Source organism: Urocitellus parryii, chromosome 1, assembly GCF_045843805.1.
Source record: "Urocitellus parryii isolate mUroPar1 chromosome 1, mUroPar1.hap1, whole genome shotgun sequence".
In the NCBI taxonomy this organism is placed as follows: Eukaryota; Metazoa; Chordata; class Mammalia; order Rodentia; family Sciuridae; genus Urocitellus; species Urocitellus parryii.
In genome coordinates this window covers 44,358,764-44,381,701 of record NC_135531.1, presented here as the reverse complement: position 1 = coordinate 44,381,701, position 22,938 = coordinate 44,358,764, and the positions used below count along the sequence as shown (strand labels likewise).

At 34.2% G+C, this 22,938-nt stretch overlaps 1 protein-coding gene across 1 annotated transcript in view; it reads right to left on the bottom strand.

The window, feature by feature from the left end:
* The window catches only part of Map3k1 (mitogen-activated protein kinase kinase kinase 1), a 76,767-nt gene that overhangs the window by 3,600 nt on the left and 50,229 nt on the right, over positions 1-22,938 (bottom strand). The window contains exons 7-19 of the mRNA XM_026385960.2: positions 18,020-18,141; positions 17,356-17,437; positions 17,060-17,243; positions 14,849-15,127; positions 12,795-12,916; positions 8,852-8,943; positions 8,378-8,567; positions 6,783-8,067; positions 6,270-6,422; positions 5,335-5,497; positions 3,800-3,931; positions 1,857-1,999; positions 1,064-1,195 (exon numbers count right to left, since the gene is read on the bottom strand). Of these exons, the coding sequence (XP_026241745.1) occupies positions 1,064-1,195; positions 1,857-1,999; positions 3,800-3,931; positions 5,335-5,497; positions 6,270-6,422; positions 6,783-8,067; positions 8,378-8,567; positions 8,852-8,943; positions 12,795-12,916; positions 14,849-15,127; positions 17,060-17,243; positions 17,356-17,437; positions 18,020-18,141 (3,079 nt within the window). The remainder of the gene's footprint in view (positions 1-1,063; positions 1,196-1,856; positions 2,000-3,799; positions 3,932-5,334; positions 5,498-6,269; positions 6,423-6,782; positions 8,068-8,377; positions 8,568-8,851; positions 8,944-12,794; positions 12,917-14,848; positions 15,128-17,059; positions 17,244-17,355; positions 17,438-18,019; positions 18,142-22,938) is intronic.

The window sequence follows — 22,938 nt, the reverse complement described above, 5'->3', positions numbered from 1 at the left end:
ATAACAGCAAACTTCACACTGATCCTAGCCATGAGTATTTTATTGAGTAACTTCTGTATAAGACTCTGGAAGGGAAAAAATGAATCAGACATGAACAGACTCAAGGAGCGTCAGTTTGAAAAAGATAAGATGGGAACATAAATAACCACAATATCAACAAAGGAAGGATCAGAAACAGACATATACAAAAGTGCTCTGGGAGTCTGGAAAAGGAGCAGATGTGGGCAGAGGTGTAAAGAAACACCCAGGCAGGGGGTGCAGCACTGGCTGTGGGTCTTAATGAGATTCAGCATCTGAACCACAACAGAGAGAGGACAAAGGAAGCATAAAAGAACAAAGGGAAAGTGAGAAAGAACTACAGAAAAAGACTGTTAGAGAGGTGACTGGGGGTGGGGAGAACTGAAGGAAATTATGGCAGGTGAGGGGGTGACTGTGGGCCAAGTGGTTGACTAAGTCCCAGAGGTACTTCTGTTTATCTTCATACTAGTCCCATGAAATAAGTCCTATAATTGTATCCATTTGACAAAGAAGAAAACAAATGGTAGACACAAAAAGTCATTTTCCTATGGTCACATTGGCATTGAAAGTCAGAGTTTGAAACCAGGTCTGTATGATTTCAAGGCCTATCACTTGTCCACTCAAAAGATAAAAATCTCAACCAGTATACTAGTCTACATTGGGAATTTGGGAATTGAAAAAAAGGTAAATAGGATTTGATAATTGATGTAAAGTTTTTAAATAAAGAAAACAGTAAATTAGATTTTCTAATTGTGCAAAATACATGAAGAGCTTCAAGTTTTTAAAGTGACAGGTATATGTGCATATTTTGCCTGGGGACAGTGATTCAGTGTTTGTAAGAGACTTTACAGACCATAACAACCTGGAACACTGGAAATGGCTGTAAATGCCACATAAAAGTAGTTTAAAGTGACAACACTATCTAAATTTCTGGAGATATATACATATACATTTATTTCAAGGGAGATATGTCTTTATATTAGGTTGACAGGGAGAACTCATGAGAATTTAAGTCACAAAGAAGTAATTTTTATCTCACAATTACCTTAAATATCAAAGCAAGGTGATTGGAGTGTTTTTCCGCATTCCAAGGTGGTTTTGCACAAGCCATTTCTATAATAGCACAGCCAACACTCCATACATCACAGCTCCTACCATACTGCTGACCTCTCAGGACCTAAAATAAAGCAGAGTTAATTTGGTAACATGATTCATTTAAAAAAGAGAAAACAATTTTGTAGTTCTGGATTCTAAATTCTAAGTTTACTTCAGAGCAAAAAATAAATAAATAACAATTTCCTGGCCTGCCTGATATGTCATTAATAAGCTTAATATCCTATGTAGCACAAAAATAAACACCACAGAATTCCAAAGCAGCCCCCCATGATCTTAGTCAATGATGGGGCAAGTAGGCAACAAAAAAATCACTGCCTATGAACATGAAGAACTGTGCACACAGTTCTTGAGAGGCCGAGTTCAGTGGAGCAATGCTCTATAGTAAACGTCTACTACTGACAAGGCCTGCCTCTGGGCTCATGTCCCCTGGGAATAGATAATTTTAAAATATTTCTATTATGGATACTTTGGGTTTGCTACAAAACAACTACTATAAACTAACCCACAGTACTTTGCCTTTAATTAAGCAAATCTATTAAAAATGTTTTGTCATTTTTTTCAAGACGTAGAAGGAAAGGATTGAAATAAGGGTCTGAAATGTAGATATTGTTAAAAATCTTTTTTTAAGGGCCCTGGAGTTCTAAGCATATACTGGATACCACTGTGAAGTAATGTGGTATATTGCTGTCACATAGACCTTTCATCACAAAGCTACTTCTCACCTCAGGTGCCATGAATGCAATTGTCCCCAATAACTGTCCCTGAAACTCTCCTGCACCAGTTCCTTTTGAAGCCAACCTGGCTGCAGCTCCAAAATCTGCAATTCTGAGCCTCTGACCTGTGCTGTCGATTAGCAAATTGGCACCTGTCAAGAGAAACAGGAAATGACCTTGTATGTTAAAAACAAAAGTAAGGACTGATTTAAAAAACCCAGTACTAAGAAAAAAGAAAGGAATGGACTATATGTCAGAGGTTAAGAGAAAGATCCTCTCTTCTCCCTTCACTTTATTTACACACAGATCTCTCCAGTGTAAATAAAATCTAAAACCTCAGAAAGAAAATCTGGAAAAAAAAAAAAAAACAATTAAGGCATACAAAGATAAAGGACAGAGACTTGGTGAACCTTTCAAAAACCTTTAGTATAATGATTTCCAACAAAATCTTTCTCCAAAATTCAAATTTTAGTATAATTTACATTGTAAGACAAAGTTTTGTGGAAACATACTGGTCTAGACCAATTTAAATTTATGCTCATTTCATAATTCTAGCTTAATAAAAAATTAATCTTTTTTTTTTTTTAACTTTTTTTCCTTTAGTTTCAGCATATGAGAGAAAACACATGACACTTGTCTTTCCACATTTGGTTTATTTCGCCTAACGTAATGCTTGTAATGCTCCTCAGTTCCACCCATTTTCTTGCAAATGACCTAATTTCATTCTTCTTTCTGGCTGAGCAAAACTTCCTAGTGTACATATACACACACCACATTTTCTTTATTCATTCATCTGTTGATGACATGTAGGCTGATTCCATAACTTGGTTATTGTGAACTGTGTTGCCACAAACATGGGTATGCATATATCTCTGTACACTTTAATTCTTTTGGATAAATACTGATGAGTGGAATACCTGGGTCATATGGTGGTTCCACTCGTACTCTCTTGAGGATTCTCCATACTGATTTCCATAGTGGCTATATATTCCCACCAAGGTGTATGAATTCCTTTTTCATTGCATCCTCACCAGCATTTGTTATCTGTATTTTAATAGCTACCATTCTAACTGGAGTGAGATGAAATCTCAGTGTAGTTTGATTTATATTTCCCTGATGGCTAAAAATGTCAAAAAATTTTTTCAGATAACTGTAAGCCATTTTGTATTTCTTCTTTTGAGGAGTTGTTTTTTTTTTTTTTTTTTTTAAATTCACTTTCCCATTTAGTGAATGAGTTATTTGGAGGTTTTGGTGTTTTTTGAGGTCTTACTAGATATTAATCTATTGGAAGAGTACCTGACAAGGACTTTTCCCCATGCTGTAGGTTCTCTCTTCAGAGTGTTGTTTCCTTTGCTGTACAAAAAGCTTTTAAATCTGATGCTATCCCACGTACTAAGTCTTGTTATTATTTCCTGAGCTACATGAGTCTTACTGAGGAAGTGCTATTACACATTAGAGTATTTCCCCTAGGTATTTTTTTAATCAGTTGCAAAGTTTCTGATCTTATTTCTAAAAATTAACCTTATAACAGTCCTTCAGTAGATAGGCTATGTGAAGTACTAAAGAGCCTCATTATGAAATACCAAAGTTGTCCTTTATAAAAATGAACTAAACCACAAAAGATCTGAGTTTTTCTTAACAGAAGTTTATGATATACCAATTACTTTAAATAAAACAAATAAAACCAAGAAAAGAAACTTCCTGGGAGGCAGCACAATATGAAGCCAACAAGCCAAGTGATCAGGAGACAGCCTTTCTAGTACTGACATTTCTATAAAATGAGCGCTGCAGATTAAATTACCTTAAAGCTCCTTTAAGTTCTAGTATTCTAGAAATTTGAGTTATTCAGAGAAACAATCCCATAGTTAGAAACTTAGGTCAGAAACCATCAACAAATGTCCAAATTTTAAAATGACATTTATTTTCTTAGTGGAAAATAAAAGAATCCTTACCTTTGACATCTCTGTGAATGATCTGGTTTTCATGGAGGTAAGAAAGGCCACGAAGTAACTGTTCAGTGTAGTTAATGACTACTGATTCCTTGAAGGCTCCATATTTACTCAGCAGATGAGCCACAGATCCTCCTGTAACACAAACACAAAACAGTAATGATTATCAAAAACTTAGGCCAGAATTAAAATTGTCTATTACACTTTGGTTTCTTAAGCTTGCAAGGCAAGAACTGATATTCTCAACTGAAATGTTCAATTCATATCTTACTATCAGAAATGAAACTGACAAAACAAAAACAAACAACAAAACAAACCAAAACAAAAAAACCAAGGTGAAACTGACTTCCTAGATCATCTTAAAAATCTCTTAGTTCAATTTTTATAGAATCCTCATGAAGCTAGTTTACTGGAAGCCCAAGATTTCAGAAAGCTTTAGAAGTTAGTTTTGAATGGTACCACTTCTGAAACACACAGTTCACTCCTCTATCTTCTCAATCAAAATATACAAATGCTTTTATTACCAACTTAAGTAAGCAACGCTAACATGTTATTTAGCAGAAGGTAAAGAGACCAGAAGGAGAAGCCAAAGGTCCAGTCATATCCTACCATTTACTAACTCTGACCTGGGGCAAGTCACAAACTCAATGATTTCATTTGGAAGTATTTACAATATTATTGTTCTTCAAAATTAAAAAAAAATTCTAAGATTCTTGTCTAAAATATTATAAATCTATCAAATATTATGTATTTCAATATGTTCAAAAATATCTATGCTGCCATAAACGCTGTGGACATATAAGTAGCCACTTAAGTACATAACTTGCAATGTAGAAACATTAGAATAAATTAAAATACATAAAAATAATGAATTAAAATGAAAATGTAATGTCTTTATTCTGAGATAATAGTCTAAAATATCTACATATTATTTTTAATTCTGTTTATAGATTAAGACGACTCCAAAATTTATATAAAGAAAGCATATAAGACAGTGAAATAATTATATGTTTAACCTAAAAAGTAGATCAGAGATAAGCAAATCTAAAAAATCAACACAATCTATTCACCACATGTTTAATCACTTATTTTACCGTATACTCCGTATAAGAGAAAATAAAATTCAGTCTTTGTTCAAGATGACAAGGTTGAACGAGTTTACCTGTACTAATTTTTAAAAAATATAACTTGACTTCTATATTATGTGAAAATACTTCTTAAATCTGTTTAATTAATGATGGCCACCCAGAAAAATATGGATCACAAACCAAATTAAAAAAAAAAGATGATTCTTATAAACCAATACTATATAATCACTTAAAAACACTGGTAAAAATTTAAAGGTAGAGGTAGTATTTTATTATATTAAAAAAAAAAGATAAAACAAAGTAGTTATAATTTATGTTAGTATGTTAGAATTGGTTTGCTTTTAGAAACTCTATCTATTTAAAAAAATAAGTGTTCATTACACTGTTTTCCCCAAAGAGCAGAAATGTAAGTCTATGCATTATTACTCATAATTTAATACATGAACCTACCTGCCATCCATTCGATAAAGAGATTGTAATTGCTCTTCTCACATGTGGCTCCTAACATCCTAATGATGTTCGGATGATTCAGATGGCTCATCATTCTTATCTCTTCTCTTAATGCTTCAACAACTTCTTCTTGCTCAGAAGATGTGTTTCTGACATATGTCACCTGTTTCAAACATGTTTACAAAGATATGAATTCTGGTGTTTCTCTTTAGTTCCAACAACCTGATCTAAAATGAACAAATCCAAATTAGCTTTTACATTAATAGCAGATGGCATTTGTACTAACGTGTGCAGTGTACTTTATTTAAAAAAAAAAACTAGCCAAGTCAAACTGTTTTAGAAAATAAGAATGTAGCATAAGCAGCAATGAAATATCAGAAAAATGAAACCAAAACCAAAACCAAAAACAAACAAACAAAAAATACTCTTAAAACCAAACCCAAACCAAAAACCAAACTAGGATACAGTCAAGATACTGATTGTTTGAAGACAATGTTGAGAAAAGCTTGATCAGGGAGAACAATCGATATGATTTAAAAATGAAAGCTTTATTATTTTCACATCTTGATAATTATGCTCATTTGAAAAGCAACCCACAGAAAGCAAGGCAGTATTACACTAGTATACTGCTGAAGAGTATTGAAACCACACTTCTAATAATCATAACAGGCAAAAACAAATTAAAAACCAAAACAAAACATCCATAAGGCCCATCTTGCTATTATATCTTACAATAACCAGGCTTCAACTTCTAATAAAGAATTCATGAGTCTGTAGTGCTTTGGTAACATCTATTTTAAAACTTAAGATTTCTCAAAGCTTAAATTGCTAAAGTATATAAATGCATGATTACATATGTCCTTTATTCTATTCACTTGTCCATGGTTCATTTTATAATTTGAATAATTTCACTTATGTGCTCACTAGATATTTACCTGTTTAACAGCCATTAAAGTTCCAGTACCCACATCTTGTGCCTGATAACAAGAAGAAAATGCTCCAAGGCCTATCTGCTGACCTTTCAGCCATTCAGTGTCTTCTCTGTAAGGTTGTTTTGCTTTGGTATGTCCTGGTAGAGTCTCTGGTGTCTACATATTAAGTGAAAGTAATCTTTTTACTGTTAAGTTAAAAGAGCAAGATTGTATAAAATTAACCTGGCAAAATATCATTCTTGTTTAGTCTGGTTTCCCAAATCACCTATAAAATTCATTTCTGAACAGACAATGCTAGCAACCAATGTTTATTGCAGAAGTGATTACCATTACAGAATCAACCAGAAATGTCTCTGAAATAGGCCAGAACTATTGCTCTTTAAATGATACGGACATTATTAATGTATACTTAATAACTGTATGTGAACAACTTGTTTGCAATGATAAAAACAGCATTTCTGAATTATATTTTAGCATGCCCCAAGGAAACTGTAATTTCTTAAAGATGATACTTACATCCTGTTGAATAATGATAATATCTTCTCCATTTTCAACCTGTAGTTGAGGAACCATGGGGAGGGCATCCTGAGACGCTGACATTGCCATGGCAATTGCTAAAGCTTCTTCTTCTTCAGCTTCCATTTTTTCTTTGCACTTTTGATTATGATTCACATCATCTTTGTAGGTATCATCACTTTCAGACTTTTCAGGAGAGAGGACAGCAACTTCTGACTTAAAAGTGACTGTTGTGTCACTTGAAGGCATAGATGCCTCAAGAAGGTCTTCAATACTGGAATTGAGTTCTGTATTGACATCTAATCTGCATTTCTCCTCTACTGGTGTGAACACTGTCTCGTCACTGGGTATAACAGCATTACTACTATTGCTGCTACTGCCAAAGCTGTCATCACATTTGGAAGTACTGTTTAGATCAAGTGTCATGCTATTTTTTGAAACATCTCCATGTTTACTTGTATTACCAGGGGTGGGTCGAGATGGCTTTGGCCTGTGTATGTTACTAGAGGGTAAGGGTCTTGACTGAGTAAAGATTGGAGAAAGTTTATCTGAGTCTTTGTTTTCAGAACAGTTTCTCTGGAATTGTAGAGAAAACTTGCGTTGTGTTTGAGGAGATGCAGAAGGTATTTTGCAGGGAATAAAACCCTGAGGTCTATGCTTGGAGGCATCTGTTACAGAGCCAGCTGGTACAGATGGGGTAGATGAAGAAGGGGTCGATGAGCCTGGGAACATTAATTGGGAATGATGAGACAAAGGAGAGGAGTTCAAACATTGACTGTGGGGTCTGCCTTTTGTTTGAACCATTGGCTTTGGTTGCTCCATTGTTGTAGTGGAACTGTGAAGTCCTACTGAAATGCTGGCCAGTCTGTCAGAAATGTCCTCTGAACTGGCACTCAATTTTGTAGCACATAATCCTTTTCCAGTTTTCTCTAAATGTACTGTGCGCTCAAGGGAACTGTTCTCTGTGGTTTCTGGATAGCTATTAGAGGCAGATGCTTGCAAAAAGCTGTCCTGTCGACCATCCAAGGTGTCTTCTATGCCCAGCTGGATGGCCTCAGCAATTTCCACCTCATCAGCAATAGCCATCAAACGACGACGCATCCTGGTGAAGTGAGTAGAACTGGAAACATTCAGCATTTCTAACAGTTTTGAAAACACATGGGGTACTGTGGTAACCATTCTTGCAGAACTCAAATATATCCTTCGAGAGAGTTTACCAACCATTGAGTGGGAATTATCAATGGACTGCAAGGCAAAGGTTAAGAGGGACAGCAGCTTCTTATACCTGAAAGGAAACAAAACAAACACATTCAATTACTAGACAAGTTCAATGACTATAAAGGTATGGAATGTTAAAAAAGGTAATTTATAGATTGTAAACTTCAAAAATAATTTTGTATGAGAGATCTTTAACTTTTTAATTAAATAGCTTAGACTTTAGGATTCTATGCCAGGCAAATATTAGGGTACAAGTAACTTATCTATGCTTTTAAATTTCTGAGCTTTTCATAAATCTAAACTATACCATTCTTGGAGAGAATGTGGGGTAAGTATGAAGAGGAAAGTCATATATTTGCAGAGGAAAAAAAAATCACCTGATTTCAACAGGCTCAACTTGTGAAACATCAGTACTGACAATATGAGGATAAAATTCAGCAGGAAATTCCAATAACAGTCTATCAATAAGACAAAGACGGCCCAGGAGTTCCTGCCAGTTGTTCGATTCAGTTTGGTTTCCAAGAATACAATTTAAGACATAATCAACACCACCAATACCAATGGATCCTACAAAAGGAAAGTAAAAATAAAATGACTTAAAAAGAGTGATATGAAAGTCTAAATCAAAATATGATTGAATGGTGTAAGGCCAATGAGAATACCCTGGATTATATTAGTTTTAAGAATTTCTCCTTGATAAACTCATATTTCTAACCTTAGCTGGGTGAATCAATTTACATAATTACTTCAAAATCCTGTAATGGACCCAGTAGAGACTAACTAGGTTAAGGAAAATGATAAAACATGCTGCATTAATTTTAAGTAATAAAATTAAGTAATAAAGTTATTACCCGCTTTAAGTATTTCTCTACCAACTGCCAGCTCTCCTGCTTGGCCTTTACACAATTCCAACAGTGTTGATATGGACAGCTGACTTGTACGGCTAAAAATGAAAGGAAAGCAATATAAATTCAAAATATATATCAATATCAGAGTAGTAATATAAAGCCTTGTGATAAAGCAGAAAAATAATGTTTTCTGGAGTGTTTACTTTTCCACCACTAAAATCACATTAACAATACTACTCCAAGTAATAATAATTATTAGTAGGTCTAATTAATAAATTTATCACATACATTAAGCATAGAATCTTCAGTACTGGCTCTTAGAAAGCAAGTACTTATTTAAAAATCAGATAAAAGGTTTACTTTCATATACCATCTTTTTAAAATAAAAATGAATGCAAATTATGACTTTTTTAATCTTTGAACTTTCATTAAGAATTTTTAAAATTAAAAACAAAACCTTGCTATCCAAAACCCTTATGTTCTCCAGATTGAGAATATCACAAAACCCAAATATCATAAGATCCCTTTATAGTATTTCTTATGTTTTCAATTATTCCAATCCACCAAGTGAACAACCTGACTTTAGAATTTCAGAAAGTGAACAACAAATGCCACAAAACACCCACATTCTCAGAAAATCACCTATTCTAATATTGAGGACTCACATGATTTTTCCTATGCATTTTCAAGTTATTTGTTAATTTGCCAATGTTTTCCAGGTATTTCCCCAAGCAAGTAGAAAACCTCTAATACTTTCAATTTGGAGGCTTATGTGAGAAAACAATGGAGACAAAAACTCAGACTCCGTGGGATAAGAATCTAGGCACAGCTAGGTACTTCTTTTGTGTGTGTGTGTGTGTGTGTGTGTGTGTGTGTGTGTGTGTGTATAACGGGGATTGAACCCAGGGCCTTGTGTATGATAGACAAACACTCTACCACTGAATTACATCCCTAGCCCTAGGTACCTAGTTTTTGAGACCCTCTGTAAACTAACTCAGATAATTTGGGCAGGAAGACAAATATTGAATTGACAAGAGATCTGGGTGCAACAAGAAAAGCAAAATAAGGGAGACTGAACACTTCTTGCAATTCAAGATCTGCTGGGATGTAAAGATGAGCAGTTCCAAACAGTCATGTATTATAGCTATATTTATTAAATGAAAGTGATTTTTCCTACCATTTTATAAAAGGGGAAAACAAAGAGAACCATTGGTCTGAAAAAAGCATGGCTTATACCAATTTTTACTGTACCAAACTTCACAATTTTCTACTTCATATTTTTCTCTCCAGTTAGTATTATTCTCATTTCCTGTCAATTTTTAAAGATATTGCAGGAGAACATAAAATCACAAAAACTAAACCATCATAAATAAAGTAAAATTCCATTACAATGAAAATAATGGAAGAGGTTCTTTTTTGATTATGAAAAGGGGGCATTAGTAAGTATAATAATGTCACTGGTGCCTATCCTGTGTAACTCTTTCTCTAAAATGAGATTACACTTATATATATGTGTGTCTGCTCTTGTTCTTATCACTGGACTTCAGATTATGAAGTTCTTTAAGAGAAGCAATCACAATACACTTTGTGCAGGTCATGCAGTTTTTTATGCTAGCTTTTACTTGTTATTAGATACTTTTCCTAGACCTTAAGAGTCTTCTAAGTTTCTAAATTTCTTTTTTTTTGTTTTTTTGCTTTTATTTTTTTTAATTTATTTTTTTAATGTTGGTTGTTCAAAACATTACATAGTTCTTGATATATCATATTTCACATTTTGATTCAAGCGGGTTATGAACTCCCATTTTACCCCGTATACAGCTTGCAGAATCACATCAGTTACACTTCATTGCTTTACATATTGATATACTCATGTCTGTTGTTTTCTGCTGCCTTTCCTATCCTCTACTATCCCCCCTCCCCTCCCCTCCCCTCTTCTCTCTCTACCCCCACTACTGTAATTCATTCCTCCCCCTTGTACTGTTTTTCCCTTTCCCCTCACTTCCTCTTGTATGTAATTTTGTATAACCCTGAGGGTCTCCTTCCATTTCCATGCAATTTCCCTTCTCTCTCCCTTTCCCTCCCACCTCTCATCCTTGTTTAATGTTGGTCTTCTTCTCGTGCTCTTCTTCCCTAGTCTGTTCTTAGTTACTCTCCTTATATCAAAGGAGACATTTGGCATTTGTTTTTTAGGGCTTGGCTAGCTTCGCTTAGCATAATCTGCTCTAATGCCATCCATTTCCCACCAAATTCTATGATTTTGTCATTTTTTACTGCAGAGTAATACTCCATTGTGTATAAATGCCACATTTTTTTTATCCATTCGTCTATTGAAGGGCATCTAGGTTGATTCCACAGTCTTGCTATTGTGAATTGTGCTGCTATGAACATCGATGTAGCAGTGTCCCTGTAGCATGCTCTTTTTAGGTCTTTAGGGAATAGACCGAGAAGGGGAATGGCTGGGTCAAATGGTGGTTCCATTCCCACCTTTCCAAGAAATCTCCATACCGCTTTCCAAATTGGCTGCACCAATTTGCAGTCCCACCAACAATGTACAAGTGTACCCTTTTCCCCACAACCTCGCCAGCACTTATTGTTGTTCGACTTCATAATGGCTGCCAATCTTACTGGAGTGAGATGGTATCTTAGGGTGGTTTTGATTTGCATTTCTCTGACTGCTAGAGATGGTGAGCATTTTTTCATGTACTTATTGATTGATTGTATGTCCTCCTCTGAGAAGTGTCTATTCAAGTCCTTGGCCCATTTGTTGATTGGGTTATTTGTTATCTTATTGTCTAATTTTCTGAGTTCTTTATATATTCTGGATATTAGGGCTCTATCTGAAGTGTGAGGAGTAAAGATTTGTTCCCATGATGTAGGCTCCCTATTTACCTCTCTTATTGTTTCTTTTGCTGAGAAAAAACTTTTTAGTTTAAGTAAGTCCCATTTGTTGATTCTAAATGTTAACTCTTGTGCTATGGGTGTCCTATTGAGGAATTTGGAGCCCGACCCCACAGCATGTAGGTCGTAGCCAACTTTTTCTTCTATCAGATGCCGTGTCTCTGATTTGATATCAAGCTCCTTGATCCATTTTGAGTTAACTTTTGTGCTTGGCGAGAGAAAGGGATTCAGATTCATTTTGTTGCATATGGATTTCCAGTTTTCCCAGCACCATTTGTTGAAGAAGCTATCCTTCCTCCATTGCATGCTTTTAGCCCCTTTATCAAATATAAGGAAGTTGTAGTTTTGTGGGTTGGTTTCTTTGTCCTCTATTCTGTACCATTGCACCCGCCTGTTTTGGTACCAGTACCATGCCGTTTTTGTTACTATTGCTCTGTAGTATAGTTTGAGATCTGGAATCGCTATACCACCTGATTCACACTTCCTGCTTAGTATTGTTTTTGCTATTCTGGGTCTTTTATTCTTCCATATGAATTTCATGATTGCTTTCTCCATTTCTACAAGAAATGCCGTTGGGATTTTGATTGGCATTGCATTAAAGCTATAGAGAACTTTTGGTAATATCGCCATTTTGATGATGCTAAATTTTAATTTCAAATCTTACATTAGAAAACAATATTCAAAGACTCACTTAACAAATATGCACCAAATATTCTATGAGGTGTGAGGCTTGTGCTAAAAACTTTTTTTTTGGTTTGCTTTTTGGTACCAGGGATTGAACCCAGGGGCGCTTGATCTCTGAGCCACATCCCCGACTCTTTTTTATTTTAGTTTCTTATTTCAGGTTCTCACTAAGTTGCTTAGGGCCTTTACTAAGTTGCTGAGGTTAATCTTGAATTTGCTATCCTCCTGTCTCGGCTCCCAAGCCACTGGGATTACAGGCATGTGCCACCCCGCCCAGTTTGAAGCTTTTAATACACAATGGTTTGAAGTGGTGTGAGAAACTTTTCATACAGTGGTTTGAAGTGGTTCATCAATAAGGTCTTACCTATTGGCATCCGCACACTTGACTAGGATGGTGTCCACAACTGGCCGGAGAAGTCTCTGAAGTTTGATTCTCTCTGCCAAACTGTGGCAAGGAGTATATACCAGCATGGCTCTCAAAGTTTTCTAGGGAAAAAAACCTGAAGGTCAGTTTAACTACATTTAAAAAGCATCAGAGACAATGGCCTAATCTGAGACAATGTGAACTACCAAATAAATCATGATAGAAATGAATCATAACTCAAAGTGGTGTTAATTAAAATGGTGTTTAAGAAACAATGATAGGTATCATATATTCAACATTCTCACAATGTGCTAGGTATCATGGTTAGGTTTCTTCTACATAACATCACTCCAAATCTAACAGTTAAGATTTTTTCATTATTTTATAGGTGAGCAAACTAAAGTTTAAGAGAGTTAGTTAAGTTTAAAAGAAATTAAATAATTTTACTAAAGTCATACTGCTAGCAAATGGGAAAATAGATTGTGAATCAGGTCTCTATATCTTACACTAAACCCAATTTAATCAATACATTAGTATTCCAGTTAGTATGATAAATGATGAAGTCACTCAATTATAACCCCAAACATCATACTGTATTACTTCTCAAGAAGATTTATTAGGCACAAGTGGTAATGCAAGGAAGAAAAAAGACTATGAGAGGTAGCTGAGAGGATGAGTTTTAAAAACATACTAGTTAAGAACTATTCTACAACAATGATTCTGAACTGGAGGCAATTTTGAGCCCCACTGCACATTTGCCAATGCCCAGAGAAAGCCTTGCTTGTCATCACTAGGGGTCTGAGGGGGTAGAGGGGTGAGATGGGTTTGCTACTATATCTATATCTAGGCTATGGATGCTGCTGGACATCCTAATAGTGCACAGGAAAGCATCCCTGGTGCTCTCCCATTCCTCACAAACAATTATGTGGCCAATGGCAATAGTGCTAAGGTTGAGAAACAATGGTCTAAGAAATATACACTTAAAGTTTTTGTCTGTAAAATTACCTCTTTATTGCTCTCACGAAAGACAACTGTTTAACAGGTTAAACCAGAAAAACAGCTTGGTGTCTATGTCATGGAACCCTCTTCTGTGAAAAGCTTCCTGAATTTCCATATAATATTTATAAAAAGTCAAGCAAAATGTTTATCATAAATAAATTCTCCTTGAAGAATTAATCTCCAAAAGATCAATTATAAAAATATATAATTTTTCTATAATGTTTTTTCTTTAGTGATAGCTATAAGTTTGATAACTTAAACCTTAACCATTCAAATATTATTTATTTGTGTTGAAAATATAAAACAATTATAACAACATAAGATTAAAAAAAATGAATGAATTTGCTCATTATATTTTATTTATTTATTTTGCAGTGTTGGGGCTCAAATCCAAGGGCTCGCTCATTAAACACATTTGCAAAATACTTGAAATATTTTATTGTACAATAACATAAATAGAATTTTCAGTGCCTTAATGGAAGGAATGCCACTTGACAAACATATTACTTGATAAAGATTAATACGCAAAATTAAGTAAAACATGAAGAATCCCTAGTAAATGCAAAGGAAAGGTAGTTTTCTTAATGTGTATTGACAACATAAAAAAAAATCAAAGTAACTTTGATCACTTTTCAATCCCACAAAACATTTTTAATTGGTCATGGGTGAGGCAACCACTGAGGAAAACACGAGCAGCAAGACATCGTTATTTGGGGGGAATAAGCAGCATATAAAGGAAACTTTAACAGATTAAAACCAATAAAATTCAAATGACAGATAAATGAAAAATTATAAATTCCTGGGATTATGAAGTAAGAGTAGAATTTGGATTTTCCAAAATTAAACCAGGTAAAATACTTTTACTGTACCTGCCTCCCAATCCCCCTGCCTTTTCCTTCCAGAGACACAGACAGATTGACTTAGGAAAGCAGATACACATTCAAAAATGAGGACCAGCTATAGACAAAAAGACAGTCATTTTATTATATCTTTAAAAGAGTATCTATGAAAGGAAGAAAACCCATAATAATATGTTGTGGAATAAAACTACTTACTAAAGCAGCAACGTACACTTTGTAGACAGGGTCAGCACAGACCATTGATAAGACGCTGCAGCAGGCCTCCACCACATCTCCTGAGATGCTGGCCTGGGAAGACCCGCTAGTGGCTCCAGCATTTGGGCTGCTTCCACCACTGCCCCCAGAATTTCCAGTGCTCTCCCCATTGGCCAACAGCAGGGCCCCACTAACATCATGGGAAAGACGCCTGAGGGCCATCTCTCTTACATTCCAGTTTCTAGAAAATAAGCAGCCAACGAGTTCCATTCCAAACACCTATATCAAACAAACACAATGTGAAGAAAAACTAATAAATCCAATGTGTTGAGTTAAACATAATTTTTTGATTATTAAAGAAAAAATATTCATTTTTTTATTCTTCATTATACTACTCAATTTCAATATGCCTAGTTACTTAGAAATCCTAAGGAGGAATTTTACACTTAAGTCAAGGTAATTATTAAGTCATTAACACCTATTAGTTCAAGGAAAATGATGAGTAAACTCCATGAATTAGATGGATATACTTGTATTTTTAGGCCTGTACCCTTCATGTTTAACAAAAACAAAAAGCCCACACTAAAAAAATTGTGAAGAATTCCAATTTTATATTCATATTAAGGTAGTTTACAAAGAAACAACTGGAGCAAGATTTTTAAAAAAGCCAAGTCAAGAAAGGCACTAGAGTGGAGGTTTCAAAACAGAGTACTTTTCTTATAGATGACTGTAGTAAGTCAAAATAATTTATTTGAATTTGTCTTATACAAAATGGTTGAAAAAATATGTGGGTCTAGGCAAAACAGGAACTATGATGAATGGAGAGAAAAAACCAAACAACTATAGAAAGAATGCTTGTGTTTAAATCAGTAATGATGCACTCAGAATTATGAATGTTGCTACAGTCCTCACTACCATGCCTCCAAAGCTGCAGAATAAAGAATCCCTAAAAAAGGAAAAAGGTAAATGGCATTGAAATTATTAACCAATTGGCTAAAAATAAGCTTAACAACTAAGATAATTTATTGTGTGAAAAATTTCTACATATTAGAAATGAAAACACAATTTTGGGAAAAGCAGACCATGACATACTTTAAAAAAGGGACCTAAATGAGAATAAACCAAAAAGAATATAAACTTCTGGCACTCTTAAGTAGAATACCACTGTCTTAAGTTTTAACTCAGCCTATAACATTCTTAAAACAAAACAAAATAACTAGAATATATAACCTAGACCAAACCAAATCTTAAGCAAAATAAACTAGACTATGGCCTTGAAAGAACAGCATCTAATAGCTTAGAATCAACATGAGATTTCTTTATGGGATCCTGAAGGAGCAGGTCAAGATCTGTATTAAATATCATTAGTGAACTAGATAAAAGAATTGAGATGTCTTATTAATTTTGTGGATTTTATGAGATAATAGGTTGCTAACATGCTTAGAAAAGAGAATTGCAAAGCTGCAGAACTATAATGGTCATAAAAAGAAAAGGGAAACAACAAGTCCTAATGATGTAAAAGCTTAATGAGTTAATACATCTGTTCACAAACTTAACAGTATTCAACAGAATTTAACAAATTATAAAAATTATATATTTACTTCATTATTGTTTACTGAAGACACTGGTTTTGGGCCCCACATTTTTTTCCAAAATAGTAGACTAAGCACTCAACAATCAAGAAAATCATGAAAGACCAAGCAACCAAAAACCTTATTTACTGAGGATGAAGAAGCAATCATAAGAGAAGGTAAAAGAATGAAAACTGTCCTTATAAATAAAATGCTTATTACAAAGTAATTACCACAAATTTTTCTTATTCATCCACTAAGCAAGCACCCATTTTTATATGCTGGTAGGATCAAAGGAGAAATTGAGTTTCAACGGTAGCAAATAAGAAAACTTTGGCAGGAATGAGGATTAAACACAGAAAAAAGCTAGCACTGAAGAGTTTCAGTTTCTACTCTTGGGTAGACTTTTTATCTGTTAGTTCAGGATGAGATGTTTCCCAGATACAAAATCTGAACCTAGAAAGAAATTTTTAAGTGTAGCTGTATTAATACCAAAGTAAAAGTAAAATTCTCAATGGACTGAGTCATAACGAAGGCAAGCAAAATATTTGATAAGTTATAAAAGGGTAAAGAAAGGGGACAAACACATTAATTGATCTGCAAATCTTCTTTGAGAAATGAAGAATGAAGAACTATTTACCTGAATCCATGGCTCAGCTAAATCCTTATAAGCAGGAGGGATCTGCTGAGTTCCATAATGAGTAAGGTTAAAATTGCTCTCTTGATTCCTTCTTTGTGATCCAGCCAAAGGCTGCTGCTGTGTGGTTTGCTGTTGTGGAGCACGCAGGGAAGAAGGGGAATCCACGGGACTTGACAACTCATGGCTAAAATGAAAAATACAAAGTTTGCTAAAAAATATTAACAGATTAACAGATCACTTTGATAATATTTTTACTTTTATTTATCATATGCAAATCATTAATTCAAAATTACTACCTGTAGAAATCGTGGGATCTCCACTTAGACCTACAAAGGGGACATATTAAAGGTTCTCTATTTCTTCTACATTCTTCTGCCCCTAAAAAAATAAATAAATACAGAATACTTACAAAAATGTAAATGTATTAAGTATTTATATGTATTTATATGTCATAACTGTTCATAACAGTACAGGATTTCTATGGAAGGAACCACCAACAATTATTGGAGTATCTGAAAGCAGGCAAGCATAGCAGTTTAATTATTCTGATGCCTTTGCAAATGCTATTTTATTAGTCAAGACAACATGTACTTTTCTCACTATTGTTCAAAAATGTTCTGCCCCACTTGATTACAAGGTTGGGTAATTCTGGGCCTTGCTTTGATGTTCCCCCTTTCTGTAAAGCTTCCCCAGACCTTCTTTCATGTACACCTTCCAGGTGGGAACTCTGCACTCCTTCTACTTCCACCTGTATCACACGATATTGGATGTCATTGCTCAGACAGATCAATTCTAACAGATCCTAAACTCTAATTTGTTGAAAACTTTACATATGGCCTAGGAACACTTTTCCCCCCCATTCTCACTAATTTCCCCACAACTCATCATACAATTCCAAATAAAATGGTTAGCTGGAGAGCAACTGTGTTGAGTAAGCACAGGGATAAAGGAGTCACCTACAGATGGACATGCAGTGGTGGTGCAGCTTGTTCCGGCAGCCATCTTCACACACTGTAAGACTTTCTTCATCAAGCATGCCCAACAAGCAAATAGGACACATTTGCTCTTCTTCATCCTTTATGCTATAAGGAAGGAGGAGCAAAAGTACTAAGTACAAAAGAATATAAGACAGAATTAATGCAATATGCTAATTAGAATTATGCTTCTTTAAAATACAAACACATTATTAGAAATAATTAAGAGCATCTTCTATTAAGTATTTCAGGGATAATTATTTTTCCTATTAGCTTAGACAAATTTCAAATCAGATTCCATATATGTGTATTTACAGATTGTAAGTGTGAGTTAATTTGTCCTTGCCACAAATACAATTCAACACATGAGCTACGATCTGAAAAACAGCATTGTGGGCTGGGGTTGTGGTTCAGCAGTAGAGTTCTTGCCTAGCAGGTGTGAGGCCCTGGGTTTGATCCTCAGCACCACAAAAATAAATAAATAAAATAAACTACAACTAAAAAATAAATATTAAAAAATAGCAATGTATCCCTAAAATGTGGCTTCTGTGCCTTTTGAATAAACAAACTGCTATAAGGTTTGACAAAACGATATTTAAAATAAAATAAAAGTAAAAGCAAGATGCAGATCAAAATATATGCATGACTTTGTATTTGTTTAAAAAAAAAAGAGAGAGGGAAATAGTGTGTGTGCACACGTGCACCTGTTTCTCTCACACTGAATAAAAGGAAGAATTTATTTCCTTGTGTTATATAATTTAAAAAAGTTGTACAAAGCTTAACAATAGTTAACGCTGTGTGCAGTTGGTCTCGAGAGAAAGATTTTTGTTTTATTTTACAAATAAAACTACATGGTATCAGCTTGCTTAGAACTAGATCTAGACACATGTTGCATTTTAAATGTACATAACCTTTCATCTAGACTTCTAAGAATCGATGAAACAAAAAATAGAGATATGTGTGAGAATATTCACTGCAATATTATTTAACATAATGAAAAAAATGAAAACAATCAAATGGACATCAAAAAGAAGTTAAAAAAATCATGTTCAACCAGACACTATAAATCTTTCAAAAGGAACAAAGAGATCCATTAAAAAAAAAAAAAATGCTTGGATGGAGGGGAAGGGAGGGGCTTGGGGATAGGAAAGATGTGGAATGAGATGGACATCATTACCCTAAGTACACATATGAAGACACGAATGATGTGAATCTATGAATAACCAGAGACAGGAAAAATTGTGCTCTACATGTGTACTATGAATTGAAATGCATTCTGCTGTCATGTATACAAATTATAATAAATAAATTTTTAAAAATAATGCACAATATATTATAGGGTGAAGAAAAAGGTAACATGACAAAATTCTAGCATGTACAGAATGTTTATGGCCAAATATGTCAAAACTGCAACATAAAATGGGCAATTATGTTGTATTTATTTGAATATTCCTAATATATGAAGTGCTTTTAGGAAATCAGTAAGAAAAATACTAATAACTCAATAGTAAAATGAACAGAGATAAAAGGCAATTAAAATAAAAAATATCAATAGCCAATATAAGCACGAAAAGAGAAGTACAAAATGCATGTTAACGAAACCATATATTATTTTATTATTTTTTGGATTGGTAAAAATTAAATAGATTGGTAACATTTGGCCCCTGACAATGGCATAGGTAAACAGGTTGTCATATACACTGGTGGTAGGAATAAAAAATAAAATTTCTGAAAGGTAATTTTGTTATTAATCCTTAATATATTCAAATGTATATATTCATGATCTAAAAGTTCTATTTTCTAGGATGCTGTCTTACAGAAATAATTTAAGCATGTGAGCAGAACAATAGAAAAATTTGTTGCACTTAGTAGACAAATAATTACTGATATACTTACTATCAATCAATTAAGGTAATGATAAATTAAATTATGGTGTATCAACAACATAAAAAAAGGAGTGTGTACTATTTTTTTTTTGTGGTGGGGCTAGGAAAAACCTGGGACCTTATACATGCCAGACAAGTGCTCTGCTACTGAGGAACATCCCAGGAGTTACTTGGGAAAATGATATTTAAAATAAAATGAAAATAAAAGCAAGATGCAGACCAAAATATATGGCATGACTTTGTATTTGTTTAAAAAAAAAAAAAAGAGAGGGAAATAGTGTGTGTGCACATGCACCTGTTTCTCTCACACTGAATAAAAGGAAGAATTTATTTCCTTGTGTTATATAATTTTAAAAAGTTGTACAAAGCTTAACAATAGTTACGTTGTGTGCAGTTGGTCTGGAGAGAAAGATTTTGTTTTCTTATTTTTATAAAGGTTTCACTGCCGCAGTGTGGCTGGGCACAAAATAACGGAGCAGCCACGAGGCACTTGTAGGTTCAAAACAGAAACTCCAAATATCTGCAATAGGTAATAGGGTGCCAATGCCACCCACGAGGGCCTTCCAGGAATACCACCAACTGGAAATCCCTCCTCCGGCACTTCCCCAACCAACAGAACTTTCCAGGAATTCCCGAGAACTCCAAAGTAGCACGAGAACCAGCATCATAGCAGTTATATACAGCTTAACTCAAATCATCATCTCAATGGTTCGCTGGCGTCACCTTTCAAACATTCCCTCTGGCAAATGCCAGGCTAATTCTGACTGGGCCTTGGCTCTCAACATTTCACTATGAACCTTTGTGAAGTGATAAACAGCTTTTAAAATCAACAATACTTTATTATTACATAAATATAAGAATCTGGGATGTTAAATTAGTTATAAAACCAATCTGTGGCAGACCCATCATTAAACTTTTACTTTAGAAGAATGTTTCATAATCTACCTACCTCTAAAAACTAGGTTCTGTGCTAAGCTCAGGTTTTCATTTTCCCCTGGGCCCAATAGTGTACTTCTAATGTCTAAGGCTACGATTCCTAAAAAGTAGGTCTTAGTGACCAACAGCAAAATAATCAGTTAAAAAAATTTCCCAATAAGCTGAACAAACAGGCCAGAAAAGTCACAATGTGTAATTCCTGAGGTGAAGTCACAATGACTAGCCTTTCTCCCTCCTGATTTATCTGAAGGTGGAAAAGCTATCAAAATATGCAATGTATTAAAGATAAACAATAAGTAGTATTGTTTTAAGAATAATTTATGTAACAATGTATAATAAAAATATTGGGGGCAAAAATGGTGCAAGGTCAACCAACTTTTCAAATAATTACACCAAAAGGGGTTTATTCAAGAGCAAAAATAAAGTTGCATAATTTAAATCAAATTGCAAGTGCAATTTGTAATTTAAATGCTTTTTTGACCACATATGTATCATTTCAGCATATTTTCTACCCATCATTTTCAAAGTTTCCAATGTACATATCATTCATCTCTTATCTGTATACATATACTATTTCATATTTACAAACATTTTATTATAACACTTTACTTGTTATTAAACATTAAGTTCTTCATAACATTCTTCTTTGCTTTTTTGTTGTGGTAAAAAATATATATTATCTAAAATTTGCCATATTAAACATTTTATTTTCATCTAAACCATTTTTAAGAGTACAATTCAGGGGGCTGGGGATGTGGCTCAAGGGGTAGTGCGCTCACCAGCCATGCGTGGGGCACTGGGTTCAATCCTCAGCACCAGGTAAAAATAAAATAAAAGATGTTGTGTCCACCAAAAACTAAAAAAAAATAAATATTAAAAAGAATTCTCTCTCTCTTAAAAAAAAAAGAGTACATTTCAGGCCAGGGATTGTAGCTCAGTGGAAAAGTGCTTGCCTTAGCATCACATTAAAATAAATAAATGAAATACGACTATTGTGTCCATCTACAACTAAAAATATTTTTAAAAAGTACAATTCAGTGTACATTCATGCTGGGCATCCATCACCACTATCCAGGATTCTTTTCATCTTGCAAAACTGAAACTACATCCCATTAAACAAGTCCCATTTCTGCCCAGCCTCTAGCAACCTCTATTCTACTTTTTATTATTTTGACTAAGCACCTCATATAACTGGAATAATATGGTATTTGTTTTTTGTGTGTCTGGCTTATGTCACTTAGCATAATGTCCTCAAGGTTCATATTGTAGCATATATCAGAATTTACTTCCTTTTTAAGGCTGGATAATATTTCCTTGTATAAATGTTTTGAATTTCATTTTTCATCCATCACTTAATGAATATGTGGGTTGCTGCCACTGTATGTGTGTGCATAATTTTTAAGGTGTTATAATTTTCCACTGACAGATAACTGTTTATCCATTTGTTGTTGACATCTGGGTTGTTATAAGAAATCACTAGGAACATCTTTGTGCCCACTGTTTTGACATTTCAGATTATTTTCATTTTGGTAGTTTTTTCAGAAGATCACATGAATATAGAGCAGTGAGCAGCCAACTGCAAGACAACAAATCAGGTGGTGGTCTGCTCTGGTAAATGAAGTTTACTTGAATGCATCACACTCATTCATTTATAGATTATCTATGGCTATTTCCAGGCTACAAGGGCAGAGCTGAGTAGCTACGACAAGAAACCCAATGGCCCACAAAGTAAACATTTAAAGTAAAAAAAAAAAAAGTTAACACCTCCTGTAATAACCATTACAATTTTTATGTACTTGTAATACTTTTCATATATTAAAAACTGGGTTTGTGCATAATATAGTGTTACAACCTGAATGTGCTTTCAGTTATAAACATGTTTCCATGACATTCAATATTCTTTAAAAGTACAATTTTAATGGTTGCATGACATATTCATTTTTTAAAAAAATATTTTTTAGTTATCAATGGACCTTTATTTATTTATATGTGGTGCTGAGAATAGAACCCAGTGCCTCACAGATGCTAGGCAAACAAACACTCTACTACTAAGCCACAACCCCACCCCCTTAACATATTCATA